Genomic DNA, 24,836 nt, shown 5'->3' with positions numbered 1-24,836 from the left:
GGGGTCGCGGGTTCCCTCAGCAACGCCGGGAGAGCGGCGGAGTCGACACCGACACCGTGTGAGAGCAGCGGGTGGACGGCCCCGGCCCCTCCAGCTGCCTGAGACCAGCTTATCTGCATCTGCACTGGAACGCCGAGGTACAGTTACCATGAAAATCTTTCTTGCAGCAGCGTTACACAGGCGTAAATACCCAGATGGAAAGTTACTAGAGCATTCTGAGAGATAAGAATTTAGGCATTTAGACTGACAAGGACTGATCAGGGATAAGCATGGGTTTGTACGAGGGACGTCGTGTCTCACCAAAAAGGTCGATGAGCTGTAGATGTATATATGGACTTCAGCAAAGCACTCAACAAGGTTCCGCATGGTAGGCTGCTTTGGAAGGTTAGACTGCAAGGGATTCAAGGAGAGATAGCTGAATGGATAGAAAATTGGCTTCATGGAAGGAAGCAGAGGGTGATGGTGGAAGGTTGCTTCTCAGACTGGAGGCCTGTAAGTAGTGGTGCGCCTCAGGCTTCGGTGCTGGGCCTGTTACTGTGTGTCATCTATATCATTTATTTGGATGAGAACATACATGGCAAGTTTGCAGATGGTACAAAACTAGGCTATAGGATCTGAGCGATTGGGAGAGGTTGAGTAGGCTGGGACTCTATTCCTTGGAGCATAGGAGGATGAGGGGTGATCTTATTGAGGTGTATAAAATCATGAGTGGAATAGATCGGGTAGATGCACAGTCTCTTGCCCAGAGTAGGTGCATCGAGGACCAGAGGACATAAGTTTAAGGTGAAAACTATCCCAACATGTAAGAAACAGTTAGACAGGTATATGGATAGGATAGGTTTGGATATTGAATTAACGGGGGCAGGTGGGACTAGTATAGCTAGGACATGTTAGCCGGTGAGGGCAAGTTGGGCCGAAGCGCCTGCTTCCACACTGTATCACTCTATGGATGACTCTATGGTGGTGCAAGAGGTACTAAGTGCTGGGGTGAATCTTCAGACTGAAGATGGGTCCCGACCCAAAAAGTAATCTATCCGTGTTCTCCAGAGATGCTGTCCATCTTGTTGAGTTACTCATAAATTCATAAGACATAGGAGCAGACTTAGGTCATTCAATTCATTGAGGCTGCTCTGCCATTTCATTATGGCTGATCTATTTTTCCCTCTCAACCTCCTGCTCTCCCCCCATAACTTTTGATGTCCTTACTAATCAAGAACCTATTAATCTCTGCTTTGTGGTAATTAATTGCACAGATCCACCACCCTCTGGCTAAAGATATTCCTCTCATCTCCATTCTGAAGGTACTTCCTTTTATTCTGAGGCTGTGCTCTCTAGACCTAGACTCTCTCACTAATGGAAACATCCTCTCTATCTAGGCCTTTCATTATTCTGCAGGTTACAAAGAGATCCCAAACCTCCCATCATTCTAAACTCCTATGAGTAAAGGCCCAGAACCATCAAATGCTTATCATACATTAAACCAATCATCCACAGAATGCTCCAGCACATTGTATCTTTTTTTTTGTAGACCAGCATCTGCAGTTCCTTGTTGTGCAAGAGGTGTTGGTTTACCATGGAATGGAGTACTTTATTGTTACATGTGACAAGGCACAGTGAAATTCTTTGCTTGCATACCCAATGTAAACACTCTCCCCAACCCACAGTGGTTCCCCCACGCCGAATCACCAATGTCCATTGTTCTTCCCCCTCCCTCACGGCAGTCCCCCACGCTCTCATCGTGGCTGTCTCGTCCGTCGGTCGACGCCATCATTGGCCGCCGCACCAACCTATCCACAACGCTGCCGAGTCCTCTCCTAAGGCCCCCGTGAAGCGAGGCTCCTCCAAGCCGCAAGGCCCCAACCCGGGCTTCCCCATGGCCATCTGGAAGGAATGGAGACCGTGGTGCGGTGAGTTGCCGCAGGAAAGGTTTGGACTGCCAGCGCAGGTCCGAGACCAGCAACACCTCCTCCCAGGCCCTGGCTGAGCTGCCGGGACAAACCCGAGATTTCCTAAGGGAGTGGGAGACGGGAGCAGGAGAAAAAAGAGGGATAGCATGGGAAGGAGGGATAGAGGAGAAGGGAGGGGGTGAAAAAACTATTGTCACATGTACTGAAATACAGTGAAAGGCTTTGCTGTCCAGCTGAATTTTACTATATGTGAGTACAATCAAGCCATACACAAATACAACAGATTTTTCAATGTGAGAAATACCAGAGTGAAGAATATAGTGTTACAACATTAAAGTGCTATATTTACAAAGGGGAGGGAACTGGAAGTAGGAAAAGGCCAGAACAAATCAAGGGCAGCAACAGACGACCAAGGAAGCGTGGAGCCCAGAGATGCTGCCTGACTGCTGAGTTACTCGGTATAAATCAGCAAGTTAGGGTTAGGTATAAATCAGCATCTGCAATTCCTTTTCGGTATAAAAGCTTTGGTATAAATCAGCATCTGCAATTCCTTTCTTCACATGCTTGATTTCAGTTTCATGTATCAATGCAATTTTTAGAAATTATGAAGCAGTTATATATATATAACACGAAAGAGTAATTGCTAAATGTCTGGCCCTTTTATTCCAGCTTTATCAAGTGATTATGGAACTGCTGTGTGTCTTGGAGCCAGAGGAAAATCCCCATACAGCAACATGGTGGGATCTCAATGAATATGTAGAGTTTGACTATCAAAGGGTAACATTATTATCACGTGGTTCTATGCGATGTGATTTCTTCTTAAATCATTACAACTAATTCTAAACAACAAGTTTTTGAATAATATGTACAATTCACATCTCTGTAATGAAACGCCTGAGGAAGTGGAGACAGTTGGAAAATTGCCATGGATGATACAGTTGTAGGGTTATACAAATGAAACGAATGAACCATTGTTGCCATATTTTCTCTTGAAAAGTGGCTGAGAGATAAAGCGAGGTTTTGATGGGCTAGATTGAGAGGGATTTTCCACTTGGATAGAAACATAGAAAATAGGTGCAGGAGTAGGCCATTCGGCCCTTCGAGCCTGCACCGCCATTCAATATGATCATGGCTGATCATCCAGCTCAGTAGCCTGTACCTGCCTTCTCTCCATACCCCCTGATCCCTTTAGCAAAAAGGGCCACATCTAACTCCCTCTTAAATATAGCCAATGAACTGGCCTCAACTACCTTCTGTGGCAGAGAATTCCACAGACTCACCACTCTCTGTGTGAAGAAATGTTTTCTCATCTCGGTCCTAAAAGACTTCCCCTTTATCCTTAAGCTGTGACCCCTGGTTCTGGACTCCCCCAACATCGGGAACAATCTTCCCGCATCTAGCTTCTCCAACCCCTTAAGAATTTTATATGTTTCTATAAGATCCCCCCTCAGTCTTCTAAATTCCAGCGAGTACAAGCCCAGTCTATCCAGTCTTTCCTCATATGAAAGTCCCGCCATCCCAGGGATCAATCTGGTGAACCTTCTCTGTACTCCCTCTAAGGCAAGAACGTCTTTCCTCAGGTTAGGAGACCAAAACTGCACACAATACTCCAGGTGCGGTCTCACCAAGGCCCTGTACAACTGCAGCAGAACCTCCCTGCTCCTAAACTCAAATCCTCTTGCTATGAATGCCAACATACCATTCGCTTTCTTCACTGCCTGCTGCACCTGCATGCTTGCTTTCAATGACTGGTGCACCATGACACCCAGGTCACGATGCATCTCCCCTTCTCCCAATCGGTCACCATTCAGGTAATACTCTGCTTTCCTGTTCTTGCCGCCACATTTATCCTCATTATATTGCATCCTCACATTTATCCACATTATATTGCATCTGCCATGCATTTGCCCACTCGCCTAATCTATCCAAGTCATGCTGCAGCCTCCTAGCATCCTCCTCGCAGCTAACACTGCCACCCAGCTTCGTGTCATCCGCAAACTTAGAGATGTTGCATTCAATTCCCTCGTCCAAATCATTAATATACACTGTAAATAACTGGGGTTCCAGCACTGAGCCTTGCGGTACCCCACTAGTCACTGACTGCCATTCCGAAAAGGACCCGTTTATTCCTACTCTTTGCTTCCTGTCCGCCAACCAATTTTCTATCCACCTCAACACTGAACCCTCAATACCGTGTACACCAATCTCCTATGTGGGACCTTGTCGAAGGCCTTCTGAAAGTCCAGATATGACACATCGACTGGTTCTCCCTTATCCACTCTACTAGTTACATCCTCGAAAAATACTATGATTCGTCAGACATGATTTGCCTTTGACTTTGCCATGCTGACTTTGTCCGATGATTTCACCACTTTCCAAATGTGATGCTATCACATCTTTAATAACTGAAGAGGAAAGAAGCAATTTTGAACCAGATAAACTATGCAAAATTTAATCTGGTAGGATAAGTTCTACATCGATAGATTCCATTTGACCCATCCCTCTTTTCATTTACAGTACTCTTTTTTTCCCTCTTCCTTCTTCGAAATATCACACCACAGAGGCACATATTCCCGTGAATCAGGAATTCTCTACCACAGAAAGCAGTGGAGGCCAATTCACTGGATGTATTCAAGAGAGAGTTAGATATAGCTCTTGGGGCTAACGGAATCAAGGGATATGGGGAGAAAGCAGGAACGGGGTACTGATTTTGGATGATCAGCCATGATCATATTGAATGGCAGTGCTGGCTCGAATAGCCGACTCCTGCACCTATTTTCCCTATGTTACTCTATTGACCAATTTGCTGATCACTGTTGAATGGATCAGATTTACATTTTGGTGGTATTGGCAAATGTCATGCTACCAGTGTATTTCACTGCAGTCAGATGCTTTTGTGAAGCGACCTAAAGAGGGCAGAAGATAAAAACAGTGGTGGAGAAAATATTAGGTGCTCTATTATACATTCAATGATCTTTATAGAACGCAGAATATGAGAAATTGAATTTTGTCAGTGAGTCTTTAATATAATTTAAAGAATTACTCAACTGATCTTAAAGACCAGTATTAACTTTTGATTTGCAGAAAATGAATTGAATTTCTTGGATCAGTGTTCAGTAATGTTTGAAATGTTTCCCACCCTTGTTTACACAGGTACGCTTTTGTGCCCAGTGGAGAGAGTCCAGATGTTCGTGTTGGCCACACTCTCACATATATTCCAGATAACTCGGGAAAAGGAAAGGTTATTATAGTTGGAGGAGCAAATCCTAACGGAAGCTACTCTGATGCCCATGTCTTAGAACTGGGTAATAACACATTTTTTATAGTTCATGGCAAATAGAAATGTTCACCAGAAGACACAAAGTTCTGGAGTAACTCAGCAGGTCAGGCAGCATCCCTGGAGAACATGGATAGATCACGTTTTGGGTTGGCACCCTTCTTCAGACTGAATTCAACATCCCTATTTTTATTAAAATCCAATACTTTTCTAAACTATCCGTTTCTCTTTTTCCACACTCTAGATTTTTGCTATTCAAAAATAAATGTCTGTGAAGTTGTTTGAACAAAATATAACAAAGTATTAAGTAAAAACATTAAGATAAATTACTGATATGGTTTTGTTAAGGCTGAATGGTGGTACATTGTGAGTTCAATCTTTAGTATATATTTCCGTTATTAGTTGGGGGAGAATAGCTTGTACATAACAGAAAAGTCACTGAACGTAGCTCGGGGTCCTGTAGTATGTTTGTAAAGTGGATTTACCCTGAAGTCATATGCAGTTTTGCTTTTCTTTAAGTGAGTCTCGCATGTGAATACGATTCCAAATTAATGGTGAGGATCATATGGTTAACATTGATGTTAGTTGCTAAAGTTTTAGCATCTATAAATAAAATGTATGCCTACTATACTGATGGCCAATATGTGATATTAAAATAATTAAAAATAATACAATATCCATTGAGCTTATCATTGAAAATTTCACAAGAAAACAGACTAGTCTGAATGGATGAGTTCCTCAAATTATCCAATTAAGGTGTCTTGATGAAATTATGGGGCACTGGAGTTCTTGTTCAATATAAATGGGTGTGTATCCATTTCTGTAATGTGGAATGTTTCTAACCCGTTCTTATTTTCTGCTCCAATTCCAACTCAGTAAGTCACCTTTGATTATATTTTCAGAGCTGCATTTTACCAATGATGTCATGTGCTCATAGATCCCGAGTTTGCCAACCTCATCGAGCAAACCGTTCCTCCAATTTGTAAATTTAGTTCGACAATAATTAATATTGTATCAGATTTCCCTTTAAGATTGCGACTATTATTATACATTGGTTAATTTTGTTTCCCATTAAACAGACAAACATGAATGGGATGCGCCTGAATGGAAGGGATTACTGCCTCGCTATGAGCATGCCAGCTTTGTTCCAGTGACTACACCCACTGGGCTATGGCTCTTTGGTGGCGCAGATGAATGTGGCAACAGAAACTGTATCCAAGTTTTGAACTTCGGTAAAGTTGCTTTACTTTACTACTTTGATTCCATTGCCATTGGTCAGTTATAAATAGCGGAAACGTTATAAATTTGAAGACTTTGTTGTAATGTCAGTGTTTCTATATTATTTACACAAACCTTTTTAAGCAAAATGTCATCTGGATATTCATAACATTTCATTTACTTACAAATTCCCATTCTATCAAAATGCATGTTAGTTCAAGCAGCATCTGTGGGGTGAAATGGACACTCTTGTGTCATGTAATCAAGTCTTTATCAATAAAAGTCAAATGTTTATCCTTGATACCAGCACCATGCACCACAAAAGTAGATCGGATTCATTTGTATCTTACATATGGAATTTATACACGTAAATTTGAACAGAAAAAGAATTGCGATAAAATGAAAATCTAGCAAATGCAGGTGCTGGAAACCTAAAGTAAAAACAGAATTTGTAGCAAGCAATCAGCACATCAGACAGTATCTATGGCAAGAGAAGCAGAGTTAACACTTCAGGTTGAGGACCCTTCATCAAAGCTAATAAGGTAGTTCTGGAAGATAAAGATAATCTGCTGTCAATGAAACAAAATTGATTATTGCTGCTAGTAATAAAGAATTACTAGAAAAGGATACCAAAGATGGTATATTCTTTGAGAGTCTGAAGAAGGGTCTCGACCCGAAACATCACCTATTCCTTTTCTCCAGAGATGCTGTCTGACCCGCTGAGTTAGTCAAACATAATGTTATTTTATTCTGTTGTTTGAACCAGAAACTGGAGAGTGGAGAAGTCCAATCACAAATGGGACGCCACCTTCACCTCGAACATGTCACGGTTCCACTGCAGCTGTTGGAAATTGCCTCTATGTTTATGGTGGAGGAGACAAGGGAGCGGAGCCCGTGCAAGATCCACAACTCCATGCATTTGATAAAGGTAGAATTTAAAGTAAAAGATTTTGAGCAGGTGAAAACCAAAACAAAAATTGTAGTTTGTGGATATCTAAATACGTTTAATTTAAATTTAATACTTTAAATTTTAATTAAAACAGCGCTGGAGGAACTCAGGAGGGTCAGGCAGTTTCTATGGTGGTAATGGATGGGTGGCATTTCAGGTTGGGGCACTTAAGTAATCTTAATGACAGAAAACAACATTTATAAAGCTATCGTGAAGCTCCTCATAAAATGACTGAGCTGATACAGCTCAGTGGAAGTAAATGCATATTATTGCATACATTTTTGTAAAGGTTGTGATTGATGTGGAGAGAATAAAGTAGGATTAGAGTAAATGGTTGGTTAATGTGGTCTGTGTGGACTTGGGCCAGAAGAGTCTGTGTCTGTGCTATTTGTGATATCTTGTAAGTTGAGTGGTTGTAGTTCGTACAGAAGTACAGTAATTTGTCCATGAGATGACAGGTTATGACTTCATCAACCTTCCAAGCTTTGAGTTTCAGACCCTCATAATTTGCCGGGTAAGAGAATTGTTTTGTTTCAGTTCTCTTTGTTCAACTGATCACTGATGCCTCGTTAAGGAAAATCGCCCTTCCTCTGCACTATTTCTCTGCCTATACCTTAATTGGATGTCCAATCAACATCCTCTTTTTATTAAACAAATTCTCATTCTCAAAATTCAGTGTCAAAAGTTCAGAAGTCAGACACGTTTTCTGAACAAATTCTGGATTAAATGGGATTTAAAAAATAATTTGTCAGAGCTATACAGCACGGAAACAGGCCCCGAGCTAGTTCCACTTGCCTGCACCTGGGCCATATTCCTCCAAACCTTTCTTATCTGTGTCTTTCAAATGTTGTAATTGTATCCGCCTCTCCCACTTCATTCCATCTACGAAAATATGTATGAAAATGTTTTCTTAACCTATTCATTGCAAACATTTGGCATTGTTACTGACTGCAGATGCTGGTTTACAAAAGAAATACAGTGCTGGAGTATCTCAGCGGGTTAGGCAGCTCTGCGGAACATGGATAGGTGACGTTTCTTTAGAAGGGTTCCGACCCAAATCGTCACCTTTCCATGTTCTTCTGAGATGCTGCCAGACCTGTAGAGCTACTGCAGCACACTTTTGTAAACCAGCATCTGTGGTCCTTGTTTTCTACATAGATCAAATAATAGAACAATCTCCTTAATTTAGATAATGTTATCACATTAGCAACCTAGCAGGATATTGGAGATTAAAGCACGTTTTCATTTCCCTTACTTCTATTTACAGCATGGTATACATCTTGGCTCAATGATTTACTGTTAAAAGAAATTTCAACCCTGCAGTTCCTATACTCTTCTCGGCCAGAAATTGTCATTATTAAATCTCCAGTTTATGTTTAAAAAAAGTATGTTAGTTAATATCTAATGCACATTTATCGACCTTGCCCCTTGTATCTTTTTAGCTACGCTTAGCTGGTCACAAAAATCAACAGAAGGAGAACCACCAGCCCCAAGGCATGGCCATGTGATGATTGCTGTTGGCAGCAAGCTATTCATTCATGGAGGATTAGCAGGAGACAATTTTTTTAATGATATGTATACCATTGATACAGGTAGGTTCTGTGCAGAGATTTAAGATGACCGATTGCATTTGTAGACATTGTTATGCACAATAAATTCAACAAAAAAATTATGATAGATGAAGGAAAATAACATGCATTGTAGAACTCTGCTCTTAGATAAACATGAAAGTAAATTGCCATTATCTTTAAAAATACATAATATGAAGGATGCATTGACAACATCTTTTGTGATGAACAGCTGCAGCTAATATGACATGGGAAAAAATAAACATGAAGGGTGATATCCCAGATGGATGTGCAGCTCATTCTGCAGTTTCCCATGAAAAGTATATTTTCATCTTTGGTGGTTTGGATGCTACTGGAGCACTGAACACCATGTACAAGTATCATATCGGTAAGTCCTTACAATACCCGCAGCATAAGAATCGTGTAACGGGCATTCACTAGCAGGGTGAATTAGGTATCCCAAATGTATATTGGGGGTCAGGAGTAAGCAGTCGTTATCTCCTGCTCCAGTTAACCTATATTTAGCTACCAAGTATATTTAAAAGAAATATGGAGTTGAATGAGTCTGCATTAGTCCTGTGTAAAAGCAGGCCTGTAATTTCCCTTTTGCAAGGCTTCTTAATCATCACCATTATTTCTGACACATCCCAGTAAATTGTGTAATAGTATAACGCTTGTTCAGCTTAATAATAATTCAGACACTGGGACTGAAACTTCAGAATAGTTACAAATTACTCAAGTACATATTAATTTCACTTTTACCAGAGACACAGTGCTGGACCTTATTAGAATTTGACTCTTGTCTACCTACAAAAAGATTGGATCATGCCATGTGCATTATACCCTGGAAAATAAGGAAGGCAGAAACAAGTACTCCAGGACCAAATGAGAAACCACCAACTGAAGAAAACAAGGAATGTACTTGTGGTAACGACCTACATCCCACCTCTATGAATTGCTCAGCAATTCAAAGTCAGACAGAGAGCATTGTGCACCTGTGCTTGATATTTGGTGGTATGGACACTCAAGGTGAAATTTTCAATGACTGCTTTGTAACTCTTCTCAAGGGCTGCTAACAACATATTTTTCAGTTGTCCAACTCAGTTGTATCCTCTTCCCATCCATTGTCTTCTGCAACAGTCTTGTAAACAAACTGCTTGATATTTTTGGGGGGGGATGGAGTGGACTGACATTTCAGGTCAGGGCCTTTTGTGTATGTCCACTCCTTCCACAGATTTTGTTTGACCTTCTGAGTGTCTGCAACACTTGTTTTTTGCTCAAGATTCCAGCATCTGCAGTGTCTCCTTGGAGCCAGAATTCAACTTGTCAATTGCAGTGAGAACACATGGTAATGCACCAACATCGTTCGGTTATTCAAGTGTCAAGTCTGGAACCCCTGCCTATTTTGCAGTCACAATGTATTATAGACCAGACCAACCATCGCCCTAAATGCAAAAAATCATGTTTTGTTACATATTTATATCCATAAAACTTCCTATTGAACCCTTTCTAGCCACTGTCAGAAGGCCTAAAGTAGAATCAAAATCTACCTGCTTTAATTTGGCATCAAATTCTGATGAACTACACACTGCTTAAAATAACTCAAGAAATCAACTCATTTAAATGATCAATGCAGTAATGTACTGACTGTTGAACTGCAACATAAAGAATGTGATCATAGTGGTTCAGATTGTGCAAAATACAATCTGGCACATCAGGGCAACCAAATGCTTGGAGTTAAGCATTAGGCAGGAAGACTGCATTTAATGTACAAGTGATATAAAAAATGAAAATTTGACCATTATCTATTCTTCCCATTTTGCATTTAGTGGAATAGCTATAAGACTACCTTAGTTAGTACAATTACACCATTTTGTCATATGATAACCTTGATGTGTTTGTAACTGAATTAAAGATACAGCATTGAAACAGGCACGTGAGCTGTGATTCTGATGTAAAACTATTAGCCATTTATTGGGTACTAGATGACCTGTGGACCCGTTGTGACAGCAGTTGATGAAAAGAGAGCTGCCGCACTGTTTCCCCATGTACTCCTGGAAGCTCTGCACACCCAGGGGCAACGGGCGGACGCGGACACCGGGGGGGGGGTGGGTGAGATGAGAAGCAGGAGGGGAGAGGGAACCACTCACCCCGGCTCTGGGTGGCCAGCAGCAGGAGAGCAGCTGCAAGGCTCTGCCGCATGTTCGTCCTGCCGGTGGCCATCTTCTTTCACCTTCTTTCTTCCAGCCGCCCGGCCCGGAAACCCTCCCCCATTGTGACGCCATATTAGATCAAAATGGCCATCTCATATGACCCGTTGGGTTCGCATTGTGACGCCAAAAACTGAATATTACTGCACAGGGGTGGCTGCCGGGCACGGCAAGTGGGAGCAATTTATTATAGTTTAAATAGTGAATAACGTTTAAACGTAACAATTTGAACGAAACTTGCTACCGCACACTGCAGACCAATGTTAAGGTGCCCCTAATATTATTGCGCTATCATGTACTGTTTTGCCTGTTTTTCAGGAACATACATACAAGATGAGGTTTAGTTATAGCAGCTGAGGGAGGAAATATGCAAGACCACTGACCCAAAGTCAGCATTGATTGGGTTGCTGGTGTTGCAAGGCAGCAGCACCATGCGACTACCCCTGTAGTCACACGAGACAAGGAAAGAAAATATTATGGGGCAAGTTTAACTATTTAAAGTTTAACCATCCCTGAATAGCCATCATTCAGTGCATTTGTGGTGGATGCAGAAAACATCTTTACTCCTTGACCTAGATAATTCAACTGAAGTTGCCAATGCTCAGTTCAGAGGCTAAACTTGTTTGCAGACAAGGCATTCTTGCTCAAGACTCCAGCGGGTCAGACAGTATCAGTGGTGGGAAATAATCTCAACCCAAGGCAACCTCACTAGATATTCCAAGTCAAATTTAAATTAGGCTGCAGGTTAATTAAGTGTAAACTGCAGGTTAATTAAGTGTCAACCCCAAAAATGCAGGTGGTGATGGCCTTTAACCTCAAAAGTCAAGATGCTTGAGAAATTTTAATATCAAACATAACATTTATTGGTCATCAGTGGAAAATGTTTTCTACACTTACACAGACCAAACATGAAATTTCAAATAAATAGAAAAATGTGCATTTGGAGAACATTGTACTTAAAACCCTTGACGTCTCTTTTCTCCCAATCAAGTTCTCCCTCCAGACAATTGGTACTGAAACTGCAATGGAAGTTCTAGACCATTTCAAATGTTCACGCCACTCAGCGAAAAATTCTGCACATACATTCAAGAGTTAGTCCTTATCATTCTGATATTTTTTCCCCAAACAGTAAAGTTCAAGTCCATTATTTACAAAATTAGAGTCCTTATTATAATTCATCCTTCTCAGCCCCCTCTTCCTCTTCTGGAGGAGCACCACCTGCACTTCCATACAGCTTACTAACAATTGGCTGAACAATCTCTTCAAGCTCCTTCTTCTTTGCTTTGAAATCTTCTGTTTCAGAATCTTGGTGGCTCTCTAGCCATTCAATCTTCTCCTCTACAGCTTTCTCAATTATTTCTTTGTCCTCTGAAGACAGCTTTCCACCAAGTTTTTCCTTATCACCAATCTGGTTCTTTAGAGAATAAGAATAGCTTTCCAGGTCATTTCTGGCATCAATACGGTCTTTCAGTTTCACATCTTCTTCAGCAAATTTCTCTGCATCAGTCACCATCCTCTCAATTTCTTCTGGGGTCAGACGGTTCTGGTCATTTGTGATAGTGATCTTATTTTTATTACCAGTGCCCTTGTCTTCAGCTGTAACACGCAGGATTCCATTCACATCTATTTCAAATGTCACTTCAATCTGGGGAACACCACGTGGTGCTGGAGGAATACCAGTCAGGTCAAAGGTACCGAGCAGATGGTTATCTTTGGTCAATGGTCGTTCACCTACAAAATAGTAACAAATTCAGGCTGATGTTCCACAAACTCAAATCATCTTACATACTGAACAACTAACAGCTTGATATTTCATGTATTTGAGAAAACAGGAAAATCCACAAAACAAAAAGTGCTGTGCTCATGAGAAGTTGCACTTGTATTCACTGGAGTTTAGAAGGATGAGAGGGGATCTTATAGAGATGTATAAAATTATAAAAGGACTGGACAAGCTAGATGCAGGAAAAATGTTCCCAAACGTTTGGGGAGTCCAGAACCAGGGGCCACAGTCTAAGACTAAAGGGGAGGCCATTTAAAACTGAGATGAGAAGAAACTTTTTCACCCAGAGTTGCAAATTTGTGGAATTCTCTGCCACAGAAGGCAGGAGGCCAACTCACTGGATGAATTTAAGAGTTAAATAGAGCTCTAGGGGCTGGTGGAATCAAGGGATATGGGAAGAAAGCAGGCACAGGTTACTGATTGTGGATAATCAGCCATGATCACAATGAATGGCTGGCAGTGCTGGCTCAAAGGGCCTCCTCCTGCACCTATTTTCTATGTTTCTACGTTACTTTCAATCATTCCAAAGGTCATTGATACCACATTGTAGATGTCCAATTAAAATCAATGCACAAAATAACACTACTGAATAAAACCAACTCACCTTCATACACCTTGATGGTAACAGTAGGTTGGTTGTCAGAGGCAGTTGAGAAAATCTGAGATTTTTTGGTTGGAACCACTGTATTACGAGGGATGAGTTTGGTCATGACACCACCAACAGTTTCAATTCCAAGAGTTAAGGGGCAGACATCAAGGAGAACAAGGTCACCTAATTTTCATTAAATAGTAGAGGTTAGGAAACAAAATGAACCAGGTTCTGATGCAATCTTGACATACTTGAACAAAACAAAACATTTTTTTTTTACACTTACCAGTATCTTCCTCTCCTGATAGAACACCAGCCTGAACTGCTGCCCCATAAGCCACAGCTTCATCAGGGTTGATTCCACGTGATGGCTCTTTGCCATTGAAAAATTCTTTTACAAGCTGCTGGATTTTAGGGATACGTGTAGAACCACCCACAAGAACAATTTCATCGATTTCTGTCTTTTTCAGATCAGCATCCTCCATCACTTTCTGCACAGGTTTCATAGTTGATCGGAACAGGTCCTGTTGCCAACAAATTGGAACTTATTAGTTCGATAGATCCTACACAAAAAATCCCAACTCACAACATCTTTAATTCAACAATTTATGAATTATATTGTGACAGAAGGCAGTGGAGACCAATTTAAAAGAGTAAAATAGAGCTCTAGGGGGTAATGGAATCAAGGGATATGAGGAGAAGGCAGGCACAAGTTACTGATTGTGGATGATCAGCCATGATCACAATGAATGGCGGAGCTGGGTCGAAGGGCCTAATGACCTCCTCCTGCACCTATTTTCTATGTTTCTATGAAAAGTCCACAATTAAAAAACTAGATTACCCACCATATTCAGTTCTTCAAACTTTGCACGAGTCAGAGTTTCAGAGAAATCTTCTCCCTCAAAGAAGGATTCAATTTCAATCCTGGCCTGATGTTGTGCAGACAAACCACGTTTGGCCTTTTCTACTTCACGACGAAGCTTCTGTACTGCTCTGTTATCTTTACGAACATCTTTTCCAGTTTTCTTTTTATACAGCTTGATAAAGTGCTCCATCACACGTTGGTCAAAATCTTCACCACCTACAGGTGCGAGGAACCTCGTTAGAATTTGGCATAAAATTATACGTCCAAACAATGTTTCAACTAGATTTTGTCTTACCTAGATGAGTATCTCCATTAGTTGCAACTACTTCAAAAACCCCATTGTCGATAGTGAGCAGTGAGACATCAAAAGTACCACCACCAAGGTCAAATACCAGAATGTTTTTTTCACCCTCTCGTTTGTCCAAACCATAGGCAATTGCTGCAGCAGTCCTGAACACAAAGATAGGAAAGGAAATCAATAAAAATTGACTTTCAAATTCAAGCTTCTACTTTTAAATAGCAATGTCCCATTGAGGGAACAATACTCACGGTTCATTGATGATCCTCATAACATTCAAACCAGCAATGGTACCAGCATCTTTTGTGGCCTGACGCTGAGCATCGTTGAAATAAGCAGGCACTGTCACTACAGCATGTGTCACCTACAAATGAAACAAAGGCAATGAAAGATTTCAACAGAGAATTTGTAATCCAAAACACAACTTGGTTCAACACCTAGGTTGGAGGATCTCATTAAAGTTCAAACATTTGCCAAGGAAAGAAGTGGCCCATGACCTTTAAACCATGAACATCAGAAACACTGATAATACAAAAAGCTGGAGTAATTCAGCAGGATAGGCAACATCTCTGGAGAGAAGGGTGATGCTTCGGGTCTAGACCCTTCTGCAGACTGAGGCTGGGAGAGTGGCAGATGAATACAGCACAGCAAAGTGTGCAGTCTTGGAATAAAGGCATACTATTTTCTAGATGGAGAGGACAGTCTGGGACCAGAGGGCACAGCCTCAGAATAAACAGACGAGGGGCAATTTTATTGAGAGGGTGCTGAATCTGTGGAACTCATTGCCATAGACATCTGGAGGCCATCAATTGGTATTTTTAAGCAGAGATATTATAGAATCAGTGTAAACAGGTGTCTGAGTCAGTGTGGTCTTGGGTGTTAATGGGCCTGTTCCACAACCTATTTCCAACCCTTGAAATAAAGAATCTGCTTAATACAAAACTGTGATGCAAGATTGCAATATTATGTCCACAAATAAATAAAGTCTTACTTTATTTTCCAACTAAGCATCAAATTCCCAATCACCAAATAGCCTATCCAAATGCTGCTTATCAAGGAAAGAGGGCACCAAACGATTCATACCTTCTTGCCGAGATATGCCTCTGCTGTTTCTTTCATCTTGGTTAACACCATAGCAGATATTTCCTCTGGAGCAAAAGTTTTAACCTGATCAGTAATGTCAAGTTGAACGTGTGGTTTGTTCTTCTTATCGATAACCTGAATGAAACATATGCAAGTTAAAAGTTAATTTGATTTTAAATGGTAATTTATTTGACATTGGATACAGAAAACAAAACAAACGTCTAATATTGTCCAGTGAATGACTGGGGATGGTAATGCACCATGTCTGTATACAAGAACCATGCATGATTGGCCTTAATTTATCCAAAGAGCCTGCAGTAATGCAAGAATCTCCAAGTGATGAGATTCTTCAACCCTATAAAGGGGAAGCAACACCTCTGACAAGTTCTTCTACACAGCCAAACTAAAAGCTAGGGACCAATAAAACACCAAGTTAAGCCAGCAGACATGTGATGGCCCGTCAATCAATTGATTACAACAGAATAAACAAAATATCAACTGTATATTCAGTGCCACAGAACTGACAATTTAAACTAAATGTATTATTTCAATTGTAAAAGTAAAATTATAACTTTAACAATAGAGATGTTTTTTTACCTTAAATGGGAGATACTTTAGGTCCTGTTGAACTGCTGGGTCACCATATGTGCGGCCAATAAGACGTTTGGCATCAAACACAGTATTCTCAGGGTTTGAAGTCAGCTGGTTCTTTGCAGCATCACCTATCAAACGTTCTCCATCTTGGGTAAAGGCCACATAGGAGGGGGTTATTCTGTTACCCTGGTCATTGGCAATGATTTCCACTCTTCCATTTTTGTAGACACCCACACTATAAAAACATGAGATTATTCACCTTTTCATGAATTTTCTGAACCAAGCAAAATTAGACAGACTTAAATTAGATCTCAAACTTACCATGAGTATGTGGTACCAAGATCAATTCCAACCACTGTACCAACATTTTCCCTCTTATCGTCATCATCAGCAAAGGCACAGCCGACAAGCAGCAGTAATAAACAATATCCTTTCATTCTGAGCGAATTTACTACTCTAATACAGTGTGAAAAATCTAAAGAGGCGAAAAGAAACAGATCAGCAAATGTCTAATTTTCAAAAGCAATTGTTCTTAAACATACTTGGAATAAAACTTAAAACCAGATGCGTTTGCCAATGATCTATTATATAGTTAAAACGCGTCTCTGGTTCATCCATTGACGACAATCTGATCTCTACTCAAGTCTCGACTTCAGGGTGGAATCATTAAGGGGATAACTAGGTTTGAAAAGAGAACCTGCTCAGTTACCAGTGAGCCGGTACAGCCTTTCCATCACATCGGATATATAAATAACGTTCCCCATCTACACAGCGCCAGACACGTCAGTTGTTCACGTCGTGACTGCAACGACTCGTCCATTGAGTGAGCGGGCACCAGTCAGCCTCCAGCCCTGAACAAAAGCTCAATGGGGCTGCAGCGGCGGCGGCAGCGCTCCGGAAGCCATTTTATGAGCAGCCCACGTTAGGCGCCACACGCGTTGCCGGGCTCCCCGCGCAATGGTGGGCCCACGCCCGGGGAGCAAAGCCATCGACACCGTGGGCATGACCAATTCTCGGAGATTTCCCCCCGCACTCCATCGGACACCCCTCATGGCGCCGGGCACGGAGACCGACAGAAGCCGCAGATTTAACGTCGGTTTAGGGCTCGAGGGCACTGCTGGTCGCAAGGACTGTAGGCAAAGGGCAAACGGTCGGTCGGTCGGTCGGTCAGGCTGCCTGCCGCTCCCCCCCGCCCCCCGGGGAGCCAGATCGCAAGGTGCCATCCAGGTGCCGAGACTTTCCCCTGCCCTTACCCCTCCCGGTGCCGACTGCAGGTACGTACCCCACTCACTGATTCGGTCCTTCCTTCGTCTCTGCCCGCCTTACTGATGTGCCGGTCCGCGCCCGCCGCACCGCGCTTTATATAGACGAGCCGCTTCCTCGTCGTGGAGCGCTGCCATTGGCCGGCGGCACCCGTGTTGGAGGTGCCTGATTGGACGGCGGGCTGGCGCTGGCCATTCCGGCGGCTGACACGTACCGGCTCCGGGCAGCCGCGTCACAGCCCGCCCCACGTCCCGCCCCCTCCCTCCGCGCAGCCACCCCATTGGCCAGGCCCCACGCCGCCGCCGCCCCGCTCACCTCCACCTCCAGCTCCCATTGGATGCGCCCGCTGTTAGTCAGTGCAGACCCCCTCATATGTCACCACGTTGAACGGAGGTGCGTCATGGCTCCCCCTCCACCCCATTCTGGAATTTTCACCTTTTGTGTGTTAAAAGCTTATCATTTTTCAATCAATAGTCAGCACTTGGAGTAGAGTGAGCAGGGAATGTTAAATACTAATTTCTTCACGTATAAAAAGGAAATGAACAGTATAACTAACTAGGGTGAATTAATAATGAATGAGAAATAAATGGCAGAAGGACTGAATAAACAAGAGCCAGAAAATATCCCAATAATAAGAGGTTTTCAGGGGACATTAGAATATGAGGAACTTAAAGTAATCACTCGAGTAAAGTATGAGGCAGACTAATGGTGCTAAACACAAAATTTGGGAGTAACTCAGCGGGACAGACAGCATCTCTGGAGAGAAGGAATGGGTGACATTTCGAGTCAAGACCCTTCAGACGTGGACAGAGGAGAGGGAGACACAGAGATAGGGAAGTGTAAGGTGTGAAAATGTGACATCAAAGGGGACGTAGGTCAAGGAAAATTGTTAGCTTGAGGAAGTTTACAACGAAGCATACAAAGATAAAATTTAATCGGGAGGACTAGGATGGCAGTGGAGGAGGCTCAGGACAGAAAGGTCAGTGTGGGAATAACTAACCTTATCCACTGCATCCCGAAGTGGCCTCTTCAACATCGGCGAGCCCAAACGTAAACTCAGTGATCGCTTTCCAGAACACTTGCACTCAGTCCACCAAGACCTACTGGATCTTCCGGTCGCTAACCATTTTAACTCCCCATTTCCACACTGACCTTTTTGTTCTCGGCCTCGTCCATTGCCAGAATGAGAGCACATACAAATTGGAGGGACAACATCTTGTATTGTGTTTGGGTAACTTATGACCCATACGTATGAACATTGAATTCTTCAATTTCAGGTAACTTCTGCAAACACCTCTCTCCTCCTGTTTCTCTCTCCGCAAAACTCACCCCCCCCCTTACTTTTTGCCCCTGACTCCCTACTCTGAACCATGGATAACCTTGCACTGGTTTCTTCACCCCGCTGCCCTGCCAAAAGCCCGTCAATATTTCAAATATCAAATTCAATTCTCGTACATATCCTCGAGATGTGCCATTTCCTTTCCCAATGATTTTTCTAGTCTACCTAGATACCTACACAACCTTAATTAAGAACAGACGAAATATAAGCAAGAGTAGGCCATTCACCCTTTGGGCTCATCTGTCACAGGATAAGCCAAAATCATTGCTGATATGCTTCAAATGCCACTTTCTTAATCTAAAGTGATGGAATAACTCAGCTGGTCAGGCAGCATCTCTGGCGAATATCGATTACTGATGTTTTGGGTCGTGACACTGCTTTAGACTTTCTTACTCTAACGGCCACGTTTGGCCAGGCCGACCCTGCAACGCCACCAGGACGACGGCTTTCATGGTCAGGTCAAGAACAGTGCTGACAATCGCTCATCATAGGTTAACCTACTCATTCCTGGGATCATTATTGTAAACCTCCTCTGGTCCCTCTCCAGTGCCAGCACATCCTTCCTCAAATATGGTGCCCAAAATTGTTCACAATAATCCAAATGCGACCTTACCAGCGCCATATAGAGCCTCAACATTATATCCCTGTTTTTGTATACAGGCCCTCTTGAAATAAATGCTAGCATTGAGTTTGTTTTCCTCACTACCGATTCAACTTGCAGATTGGCTTTTTGGGAATCCTGCATCAGCACTCCCAAGTCCCTTTGCACCTCCAATTTCTGGATTGTCACCCCATTTAGAAAATAGTCTATGCCTTTATTCCTACCAAACTGCATGACTTCACACTTTGCAGCACTATATTCCATCTGTCACCTATTTCACAAAATGCTGGAGTAACTCAGCAGGTCAGGCAGCATCTCAGGAGAGAAGGAATGGGTGACGTTTCAGGTCAAGACCCTTCTTCAGACTTCCATCTGTCACTTCTCTGCCCACTCTCTCAACCTGTCCAAGTCCTTCTGCAGAGTCCCTGCTTTCTCTACACTACCTGCCCTTCCATCTATTTTCGTATCATCCGCAAAATTTGCCATAAAGCCTTCAATCCCCTCGTCCAAATCATGAATATACAATGTGAAGAGCAGCACCACCCCTTGCAGAACTCCAATTGTCACTGGCAGCCAACTAGATAAATCCCCTTTATTGCCACTCTTTGCCTTCTGCCATCCAGCCAACCTGCTATCCATGCTTGTGTAAGAAAATAACTGCAGATGCTGGTACAAATCGAAGGTATTTATTCACAAGATGCTGGAGTAACTCAGCAGGTCAGGCAGCATCTCAGGAGAGAAGGAATGGGCGACGTTTCGGGTCTAGACCCTTCTTCAACCTGCTATCCATGCTAGTATCTGCTCTTTGATACCGTAGGCTCTCATCTTCCTAAGCAGCCTAATGTGTGGCACCTTTTCAAAAGCTTTCTAAGTAAATCTAAGTAAACAACTTCTACTGACTCTCCTTTGTCCTGCTATTTACATTTTTAAAGAATTCCAGCAAATTTGTCAAGCAAGACCTCCCCTTCACAAAGCCATGCTGACTTCGGCCTATTTTATCACAAAACTTCTAAGTACTCCGTAACCTCATTCTTTACAATAGACTCTAAAATCTTAGCAATCTTGGAAGTCAGGTTAACCGGCCTATAGTTCCTACTATTCTGTCTTGCCTCCTTTTTGCGCAACGGGGTAATATTGGCAATTTTCCAATAATCTGGGATAAAATGCAACACCTTACATTTCTCTGTGTTAAATTCCATCAACCATTCCTTGGCCCACCTGGCTAATCGATCAAGATTCTGCTGCAATTTTTCACAACCATCTTCACTATCTGCAAAACCACCCACTTTTGTATCATCTGCAAACTTACTAATCTTGCCTTGTATGTTCTCATCTAAATCATTGATATAGATGACAAACATTAACGGGCCCAGCACCAATCTCTGACGCACACCACTAGATACAGGCCTCCAGTCCGAGAGCACCGTCACCCTCTGCTTCCTTCCTTGAAGCCAATTTTCTGTCCTTGACGTTCTCCATCACCAGAGTAAGGCCATACGCAAACTGGAGGAACAGCACCTGTGGTGGCAAGGGGGTGCAACGGTAGAGTTGCTGTCTTACAGCTCCAGACACCTGGGTTCGATCCTGACTACAGGTGCTGTCTGTACATGGTTTGTACATTTTCCCCATGACCAGATGGGTTTTCTCCGGGAACTCCGGTTTCCTCCTCCCCTCTTTCCCCTCCCCGTGTCCCCATCCATCAATATCCCTCTCTCTGGCTTTACATTTCACCCTTCCTCTTCTCTCCTTATCTGACACCCTTTTGTCTCCTTTACACCTCTCTCCACCCATTTGCCAATCAAACCACCCCTCTCATGTACCCCTCTATCAGTTGCCAGGCTTTCTCCCACCACCACCTCTTTTTTCTAAATTCCTCCCCACTATGAAAGTCAGTTTGCAGAGGGGACCTGACCATAAATGTCATCTGTCCAATTCCTCCACAGATGCTGCCTGACCTGCTGAGTTCCTCCAGCACTTTTTTTTTGCACAAGTAACCTATTGGTTATACTATATAAACCAGACAATCATAGTGAAAGCCAAACTACCTTGTGCTACCTTAGTAGTTATTGATGTGGGTAATACTGCAGATTAAAAAAATTAAAAGGGAAGACGATTTGAATAATACTTTTTACCAATCTTTAGTACAACAAGGATACATTCAAAATATGAATCTTGGACTAGTAATCATTTAATGTTAGAATCTTCTACATACTAAAACTCTTGTTTGTTTGTTTGTTTGTTCCTGAACTACAGCCAAAACGGTACATGATAGCGCGACAATTTTAGGCGCACCTTACTCACTGAAGTCCCTTTGGTGCTAATGGAAGATATTTCATTGAAATCGGTGTTATATTTTTTAAGTTATTCACATTTAAAAGTTTAAATCTATCTCCTAGGGAGGGAGGGAGGGAGGAAGGGAGGGGGGGAGGGAGCATAAGGGGGGTCGAGGGGGATGGTGTGGGGGGAGGGGGGTGGAGGGAGGGGAGGGGAGGGGGAGGAAGGGGAGAGGGGGAGGGGAGATGGAGGGGGGAGGAGGGAGCATAAGGGGGGTCGAGGGGGATGGTGGAGGGGGAGGGGGGTGGAGAGGGGGGAGGAAGGGGGAGAGGGGAGGAGGGAGGGGGAGGGAGGGGGAGGGGTGGAGGGGGGTTAGGGGGGGGGAGGGAAGGAGAGGCTGCTGCACCAATGCAAGAGAGGTTTGGGTCCAACAGGTCCACTTCGTCTAGTAAGCAATAAAAATGGTATTAGGAAAAAAATGGCTTTAGGGACTTGCAAATACCCAGACATATTGTTTCCAAATCAGTTGAGAAAATTGTTGTCATCATTTTCCAAAGTGCTTGCTATTTAGAAATTGTCATTTAAGATTAAACATTGCAACTGTATTTCTGTTGTTAGAGAAAAGCAAAAGAAAGAATGAAGCTCACTAACTGGGAGAAAATTATTGGCCTAAGTTAAATTTTGGTTAGATGGTAGAAGATAGGAAATAGGGTGGCAGGATTGCACTTGACGTGGAAGGAAGTGATTCAGACCGACATTGAAACCTCAACTGTGCAGTGATCACAGTCTCAGAATGAGAAGTTGGCCATGCCAGAAAACAATGAAACTTTGGATCTTGAACAACCAGGACTATGTAAGCTCAGTCTTTCAGCAAATACAAGACACAGATGCATAAGTTTTTAAATATTAAGGAGTTAGTACAGGAAAGTGGTGCTTAGGTAAAATATCAGTCATAATCGGTATCATTATTGGTATTGGTTTATTATTGCGTGTTATCCAATCAAAGCACACCAAACATGATTAAAATCAAGCCGCACTCAAGTACAATGTGTAATGAAGAGAAAAAGAATCAGGGTGCAGAATTTCGTGTTACAGCTACAGAGAAAGTGCAGATTTTAAAAAAGTGCATGGGGCGCAAAGGGATAGATTGGGAGATCGGGACTACATCCTTAAGTTTAAGAGATGTTTATTCAATAGTCTGATAACAGTGGGAAAGAAGCTTTTCCTGAATCTGATATACGTGCTTTCAATGTTTTGTATCTTCTTCTTCCCAACAGGAGAGGGTAGAAGAGGGAATGAGTAGGGTGTGAGCAGTCCTAGATCATGTCGGCTGCTTCCCAAGGCAGTGTGAAGTGTAGATGGAGTCGATGGGTGGGTGGGAGGCAGCGAGGGTGGGGGGGGGGGGACAACGACGATGGGGAGGAAGCTGAATTGCCTGATAGACTAGGCTGCATCCATAACTGTGTAATTTTTTTGTAGTTGTCATAATAAGCTATGATGCATTCCAATCGGATACTTTTATAGTTCACCTGTAGAAATCGGTCAGTCAATGGAGACTTGCTGAATTTTCTTTGCATTCTGAGAAGGTAGAGATGTTGGTGTGCTTTCTTGCCTGTAACGTTGATGTGATTGGACCAAGACGAATTTTTGGTGATATTTGCACCAAAGAACTTGAAGCTTTTGACCATCTCCACTTCAGCAACATTGATGCTGACTGGGACGTGGTTGGTGGCACAGGACAAAGGGTTGAATGGCTATTCTATTTCTTACATTTTTATATTAATGATAGTATAATAGAATTTCATTTAACTAAATTTAGCAAGGTACAATGGGGCTCACGTTGTCGACCTCCCTGTGGTGAGCCCTGTCAACTGACCTCAGTCAGGCGAACGACAACAAACAGAGACAGCAGAAGCAGAAGCAGCTTCATAACTTCTGCTGCCTCAAATGCAAGAAGAAGGAAGCAAGGCACAATGACGGTTTATGTGGTAAGTAATGTAAGATTTAAGTAAGTAGGCAAAGCCTGCAGATAAATTTCAGTGCAGGAGAGCGTGAGGGCATTGACTTTGGATCTTAAATAGCAATGGAGGAGAACAAATCTGCAGGCAAGAGTGGGGTGGTTGTAGTTTGCCAAATCGACCTCTACCCTGCAGATGCCAAAAGTCAGCCCTCAAACACATTCTCATATATTCCTCTGGTCTGTGATCCCACCAACCAACATCAGGCCACTGTCTCCCAGACGGTCACGGGTCTCTTTTCATCAGGAAATCTTCTATCCCAGCCTCCAACCTGGTTAGTGCCTCGACCCCAACCTGGTTAGTGCCTCAACCCTGCTTCTATCTCCCACCCAAGATCCACAAACAGGATTGTCCCGGTGGACCTATTGTTTCAACTTGCTCTGGTCTATTGAACATTTATTTTTTGTTGAACATTTGCCAAAGCTACTCGGGATGGTTTAAACTATTCTGGTAGGGGAGCAGGACTTGGTGAGGCAGGTGAGAAGTGAGGAAAATATATGTTAAAGAGACACGACAAGCAGGAGCTCAGCAGTGAGAGGATGATGACTGATGGACTAAACTGCATTTATTTCAGTGTAAGAGGCTTGACTGGTAAGGTGGATGAACTCAGGCATGGATAGGATCATGCGACTAGGATACTATCGCCATTAGAGAAATGTGGCTAAAGGAGGAACAGGACTGGCTGCTCAGTGTTCATGGTACAGATGCTAGAGATAGATATGCGTGTGAACGTAAAACACATCAAAGTAGATAAATCTCCAGGACCTGACCAAATGTATCCTAGGACATTGTGGGAAGCTAGGGAAGAAATTGTGGCAAGGTATTTGTACCACCTGTAGCTATGGGTGAGGTGCTAGAATGACTGGGGGATTAGTAACTGTGCCACTATTTAAGACAAGATGAAAGAAAAATCCTGAGAAAAAGAGACCGGTGAGCCGTACATCAGTGGTACGTAAGTAGACACAAGGAACTGCAGATGCTGAAATCTTGAGCAAAAAAATAC

The 24,836-nt window shown here is 42.7% G+C and overlaps 2 protein-coding genes across 2 annotated transcripts; one reads left to right on the top strand and one right to left on the bottom strand.

The window, feature by feature from the left end:
• Positions 1 to 3: 3 nt before the first annotated feature.
• On the top strand, positions 4 to 10,846 carry rabepk (Rab9 effector protein with kelch motifs). The gene is made up of 8 exons (XM_078426344.1): positions 4 to 137; positions 2,577 to 2,644; positions 5,061 to 5,212; positions 6,264 to 6,416; positions 7,169 to 7,330; positions 8,794 to 8,943; positions 9,152 to 9,307; positions 9,685 to 10,846. Exons 2-8 carry the CDS (start codon positions 2,592 to 2,594, stop codon positions 9,993 to 9,995), a joined length of 1,137 nt encoding a protein of 378 aa, XP_078282470.1. The 5' UTR covers positions 4 to 137; positions 2,577 to 2,591; the 3' UTR covers positions 9,996 to 10,846.
• Positions 10,847 to 11,968: 1,122 nt separating this feature from the next.
• hspa5 (heat shock protein 5) lies at positions 11,969 to 17,756 on the bottom strand. The gene is made up of 10 exons (XM_078426339.1): positions 17,621 to 17,756; positions 16,660 to 16,813; positions 16,342 to 16,573; positions 15,745 to 15,879; positions 14,913 to 15,025; positions 14,659 to 14,813; positions 14,344 to 14,579; positions 13,785 to 14,022; positions 13,514 to 13,681; positions 11,969 to 12,860 (listed from the first exon to the last, which is right to left on the bottom strand). Exons 2-10 carry the CDS (start codon positions 16,773 to 16,775, stop codon positions 12,298 to 12,300), a joined length of 1,956 nt encoding a protein of 651 aa, XP_078282465.1. The 5' UTR covers positions 16,776 to 16,813; positions 17,621 to 17,756; the 3' UTR covers positions 11,969 to 12,297.
• Between the last annotated feature and the right edge of the window lie 7,080 nt (positions 17,757 to 24,836).

This window comes from Rhinoraja longicauda, chromosome 31 (assembly GCF_053455715.1).
Source record: "Rhinoraja longicauda isolate Sanriku21f chromosome 31, sRhiLon1.1, whole genome shotgun sequence".
NCBI lineage: Eukaryota > Metazoa > Chordata > Chondrichthyes > Rajiformes > Arhynchobatidae > Rhinoraja > Rhinoraja longicauda.
This window is presented reverse-complemented; position numbering and strand designations above follow the sequence as displayed.

Coding starts and splice junctions, on each gene's coding strand:
- hspa5 (XM_078426339.1), bottom strand. CDS start 16,775: ATGAAAGGATATTGTTTATTACTGCTGCTTGTCGGCTGTGCCTTTGCT. Junction 14,814..14,912: donor ATGAGGATCATCAATGAACC/GTGAGTATTGTT, acceptor CTTTGTGTTCAG/GACTGCTGCAGCAATTGCCT. Junction 13,682..13,784: donor ATCAGGAGAGGAAGATACTG/GTAAGTGTAAAA, acceptor AATGAAAATTAG/GTGACCTTGTTCTCCTTGAT.
- rabepk (XM_078426344.1), top strand. CDS start 2,592: ATGGAACTGCTGTGTGTCTTGGAGCCAGAGGAAAATCCCCATACAGCA. Junction 7,331..8,793: donor ACTCCATGCATTTGATAAAG/GTAGAATTTAAA, acceptor GTATCTTTTTAG/CTACGCTTAGCTGGTCACAA. Junction 9,308..9,684: donor CATGTACAAGTATCATATCG/GTAAGTCCTTAC, acceptor CACTTTTACCAG/AGACACAGTGCTGGACCTTA.